This window comes from Corvus brachyrhynchos, unplaced genomic scaffold (genome assembly GCF_000691975.1).
Source record: "Corvus brachyrhynchos isolate BGI_N302 unplaced genomic scaffold, ASM69197v1 scaffold3, whole genome shotgun sequence".
NCBI lineage: Eukaryota > Metazoa > Chordata > Aves > Passeriformes > Corvidae > Corvus > Corvus brachyrhynchos.
In genome coordinates, this window is record NW_008237619.1 from 11,403,327 (window position 1) to 11,408,610 (window position 5,284).

Below are 5,284 nucleotides of genomic sequence, written 5' to 3' on the forward strand. Positions count from 1 at the left end.
GGGGGGGGGCGCGGGGGGCGCAGCAGAGGGCTGGCAAGGATACATTAAATAAAAACTTTAGTACCACTGTGCTGGCAAATCTTATTCTGGTAGCTGCTTGTCTGTTATGGGCTGGACTCTGCTGTCAGCCCAGTTCAGAGCAGAACCTCTGTGGAGAGCCTTCTTCAAGCCAGTGCCCGATTCAGAACTGGCATCCTTCTCGCCAGATTTTTCACTCTTTTCCTGTGCCTTTCTGTGTTCCCCAAAGAGTAAGACATGTGATCCATTTATACCACAATATTTTGTCCTCCTAAAACTGTGTAAATGAAGCAATATTCCACACTTGTTTCTAAAGGCATCAGCAACAACTGTGGGACCATGCAATTCAGACTGTACCTGCATACAGAGCACGTAGGGCACAGTTTTATTGCACCCGTTCTGGTACAGACTGCTCGTACAATCTGTTCATACCTGGGAACTGCAGCTGGGGATAACAACATCAATCTGCTTCTGTACAGTAATTTGAAGTGTACAGGTGAGGACTTGCTAATATAGGCTGATGATTATTAGCATAAGAAGTCATTCCAAAGGTTTTGAGAGGTACCATCTATTCCCTTGAAAAAGTTGCCTTTTTGTGAAATCGCAAGTTAGTCAATATATTTTTCCAGCATGTTTCATAGGAGGAATGGTTTGGCAGTGACCAAAAAGAAGCAGGGTCACTCCATCTTGTTCATACGCTGGTTTTAGTGGACTGCAAGGCTGCAGTCCCCTAAAAAGCTCTGGTGTGCAGTTCCCTCAAGTCTGCACACACTGTTTATTATCACAGAGTCTAACCCCCCTGGCTGCCACCTCCACTGAGCCCGCAGCACTGTGCAGATCACTCACCTGCCATTCTTGGTCACGATCATCTCATTAGTGACTTCCCTGAATCTCTGCCAGAGCGTCGCATCCTCCAAGACAACCTGGAGCTGTTTCTCCGTGGGGTCGCCTTTGTCTCTCCCAGCCCGGAGTTCGCTCTCCACTACGCTGAGGAGCCTGGAGACGGTGCAGTCGCTGGGCTTTTTGCAGCCCAGGTCTGCCATGACGGCTTTACTGTCAGAAACTTCAGGTAGCTGTTGAAAAGACAAAAATAATAAGCTAAATAAAAAAAGAAGTCAGATCATTGGGCACCGTCTGGCGAACGTGCTCTCCTCTCTCTTTTGCCACTGCCTAGCTCTTTCCCCTGATGTCCCAATGGGCAGTGACACCAGTGTGTGGAGGTTTACGCACACGCTCCACACAAAAAGAGGACTACCTCCTAATTACCTGTTAGACAGTCAGGTGGGTGGCAGGCTGATGACTCAATTGGCTGCCTTGAAAGAAGAGTCCTCCATCCAAATTAGCATGCTTTTATCTTTTTTCAACCTGAAGTGGGTCTAATTGTTCTGCTTGAGAACCAGGTTTCCATTAATGAAAATTGTTTCATTTCCAGACTGAAACAATGCATGGAAATTGCATTCACACTGGTGCGGACTCTAACTGAAGGAGCTGGGAAGAGTCAAGATAGTTAAGATAGAGAAGGTTGTCTTAAAATATTTTCACCAGGAATGTTGCATAAATGCATTAACCTCATTCTTCTATGTTCCTAAATCAAAATATAATAGTAAGAGACCCTTCTGCACTGAGGTTGCAATGCACAAGGAGAAGGTAGCATCCCTACACTCCACTGTTGATGGGTATTGTGTCCATCACTTGGTCCCACCGTCATTCACAAAATCCCTGCTGCACCTTACAGGTGGCAGAACTCCCCTCTGGCTGTGTTTCCACAGACAGACTGCACATTTCTGGGGCTGGTATCAGCTCAACCGCCTGAGGCCTGGCACTGCTGACCGACTCAAGGTCCATCTCATACAAAAGCTCCCTCAGCATCCCTCTCACCTCATGCTGAGACCTTCTCTGACAAGCCTAATCCAACAACACATGCCCTCCACAAAGAAGCTGCCATTTTACAGAGGACTCCAACAATGTCAGCATTCAGCCAAGGGTATGAGAAATGTGGCTTCAGTCCCCTGCTGGAGGGTTAAGTGAGGACCCCATGAACAACAGTGACCTGTAAACACTGGGCTTTGGTATATAACAAGTGTTTGAGCCCCTAACTTCTCCTGATACATCCATCTCTGATAGTGTCTTCGAAAATTCTGGTCTGTTGGACATGAGATACTCAGGGTCTTGATTATGAAAATGTAGTGCTAGAGGTCACTTTTAGAGAAATACATTTTCTGTCTGCTTATTGGGAACTTTGCAGTCTTTCAATTCAATAGTCCCTATTGAATTTCTGTGTTTCTGTCTCTTTTAGAAAGACAAAATGACTTGGTGGATCACTGCTGGGATTTTTACAGACAAGAAAGAGTATGGCAGACTTTATAAAACAGAATTTAAGTTAAATCCATCACTGATCAAGGCTAAACAAAAAAACCTGAGAGTTACCATCCACCTAAACAGCAATGGCCAGAGCTTGACAGCACCTTATTGGCACTCTTCCAACCCAAATCATCCTATGATTCTATGCTCCTTTCAAACTTCACACTCTGACACCTCTTCCCCCTCTTCTTTTTTAATTGTCAACTCATAACAAAAGTACTTAGATTATTTTATAAGTAAACTCAGGTTGTGAGTTACATTAGCAGGTGTCAAATAGCAACTTCTAGATGATAAACAGCCCACTCTCACTGCTGAACAACTAAAGAATGTACTTTAAAATCTATAGGATAATTAGATACCTCGAAGGGTACCACTTTACATTTGGAAAAATAATTGCATCTTAGGTATGCTGGTGTAAAGGGAATATGTTTATGTTTGGGTTCCCCTTTCCAAATACTCAGAAGAGAGAGAAGCTACTACTGTAGTTTTTCCCTGCACGTGCTCAAATGGCATAGGAAATGCATAGGATACTATATGAGACAGTGTTTAATTTTATTACACTACAAATGCAAATAGACAGAGAAATTGGAGCTGGTTGAAGTGCTGTGTATTTCAATTCCATATCTTCAGGTTTTCAGTCAGTTCTAAAACAGATACATGTTATTTTGGGATTTTTTTTAGCTGAAGCCCTCTTTCCATCCAGCTTTTTAAGATATAGTTGCTCAGAAATCAGGAGATTCAAAGTTGAGGCAAGTAAAGAGACAACATATCATAAAAGTAATAATATGCCAGTAGTTACACACAGTTCTTTCAATAGACAAATAAAAAGAGAAGCCTGGCCTTTCAGAAGTACTCACTGCCCGTCTCTCCTACAGGTCTTCAAGTGGAGTGATACTGGATTATAGCCTCCAAAAATCAGATCCAATCTACCTTCCTCAAGATGCTTAGAACTTAAAAGAAACAGAAAGCATGCACAAAAGTAACAACAGTTCCCGTTGGTAGAAGGGTTTCCAAACAAGGAAGTGAAACTCTCACCAGCAGACACTGGTGCATCACTAGAGGTAGAGAATATGCTCAGCAAAGATGGATTGGAAATGGAGGCTGCCACAAAGCAAGAGAAAGGGAGGTCCTGCTTGGAGTGCACTGCTTGCCCAAAGCACTCCTGGGACTGAGCTGTAGAGAAGGAAGGGTGTATGGAGGGAGTGGATAATGACCTGTTCCAGTAATAGGTTGGGAAGAGAGTCAATAAAACTGGATTTTCAACTAGCATCCCTAAGGGAGAAGCATGAACGTGTTTACTTTGGAGTGTCATACTGGAACTTGTGTCCTGCACGGCAATGAAACACCCTTTCAGATCCCAGAAGTAGGTAACACTTGTGTGCTTACGGTTATCACTCATACAAGGTGCCTGATGCTTGAAAGCCTAGTGTCCAGAGGAAAAAATAAACCACAAATCTAACAACTTAAAATACCTGACTTTCACACAGTTTGAATTTTAGTAACTATGTTACCATGGCTCAGGATGCCTGAAACCACAACATTTTCCAAAATGAGAGTAGTTACCTGTGGTTGGTTAGTGGGAACAGCCCAATTACTATTTTCAGCATGGGGAAGGGTGTTTCAGCTCTAAGAGTTCAGCCTGAGAGCAATTTGTGATGTATGTAGCAGGAAGGCACAGTTCATCACTGACAAATCTTTCCAACCAAAAAGAATTAGCCTAAGGAATAACAAGTTTGCATGCATGCAAGCACATGATCAGCTGAATGTACTTGGACCTGAGATTTTGCTTTAAAATACACATCCAGATTCCATCAATCAGGCTTCCTTGAGTTGTGTACTGTGTCTGTGTCACACAGCTTCCATAGGAGAGGGCTGCAGAACAGAAACCGGATAGATTCAGAGTCACAGTTATTTGTTTATTGTTGGCTTTTCATTTAACAAAAATATTATGTGTGGAAATTTATTTTGAACATTTAGCCTGTTTTAGGAGAAGTAAGAGACATCCTCTAATCTTTTGTCCCTCCGTTCACCTAAATAACAACTTGGAATGCTTTCCAAACAACCCTTCTTTCTCCTACTTTCTTGCAAGATTAATTTTTCCAAGTCTACAGGTGCTGAAACTGAGGCACAAACAGATTAATGCCACTGGCTGTAGGTATTGCCAGGACACCCAGAACAATCCATTCTCAGATGTGGGTTATTTCTTGGGCTGGAAGTTAAAGCTCCTTGAACCTGACATTTGAAGAAAAGGTAGCTGGACTTACAGAGGAGTACAGTAGGTACTCCTGATGACTCATGGCCAGTGTCACTGCAAGTGGGACACACACAGGACAGAAGACTGTTCACTGCCCTTCTTGCACTTGTCATCCATTTAATTAGACAAGCAAATCAGCAGGGGCAGCAGAAGGAACAGAAAATGCCCCTACAAAACCCACAATGGTGTAATCTTTCCCTGAAACCCAGCTGGGTACTTTCAAGCAGGGATCAGACTCCTTGTGGCTCATAGCCAGTCAGAACTAGCTCAAAATGCAAGCACAACACAATAATCTCCAATTTACTAATAAGAATTTAGTAACTCATATTTTAAATGAAGCAATGAGGACTGGGGAGAGCAGTGAAAGAACAGTCAGAACAATCCTGCAATACTTACTGGATTTTACTCCCCAAGCTACAGCAGGAAAAAGCTAGGGGTTATTTTTGACTTTCTAATTAAGCTTGTTCTTAAATGCTCCCGGCCACCAGCTGGTGGGGTACACAGAAAGAAAGAAAAAAATAACCCAAACAAGAAAAAAGGTAATTAAAGAGCCCTTTCTTGCCTTGACATTGGATAGCTGTTTTTTGGCCTTTAGCTGCATGTTTCCAAATAGAAGGCAGCCCTTCATCATCAGATGAAAATGCAGAAAAT

The 5,284-nt window shown here is 42.9% G+C and overlaps 1 protein-coding gene across 2 annotated transcripts in view; it reads right to left on the minus strand.

Moving 5' to 3' along the window:
* TBX19 (T-box 19) overlaps nucleotides 1-5,284 on the minus strand; it is a 28,441-nt gene that overhangs the window by 19,080 nt on the left and 4,077 nt on the right. The window contains exons 1-2 of one of the 2 annotated variants that reach the window (XM_008631906.2): nucleotides 1,285-5,278; nucleotides 865-1,091 (exon numbers count right to left, since the gene is read on the minus strand). In XM_008631906.2, the coding sequence (XP_008630128.2) occupies nucleotides 865-1,061 (197 nt within the window). In that variant the 5' untranslated portion in view covers nucleotides 1,062-1,091; nucleotides 1,285-5,278. Of the gene's footprint in view, nucleotides 1-864; nucleotides 1,092-1,284; nucleotides 5,279-5,284 lie in introns of those variants that run through there. The other variant, XM_017731960.1, reaches the window with a different exon arrangement.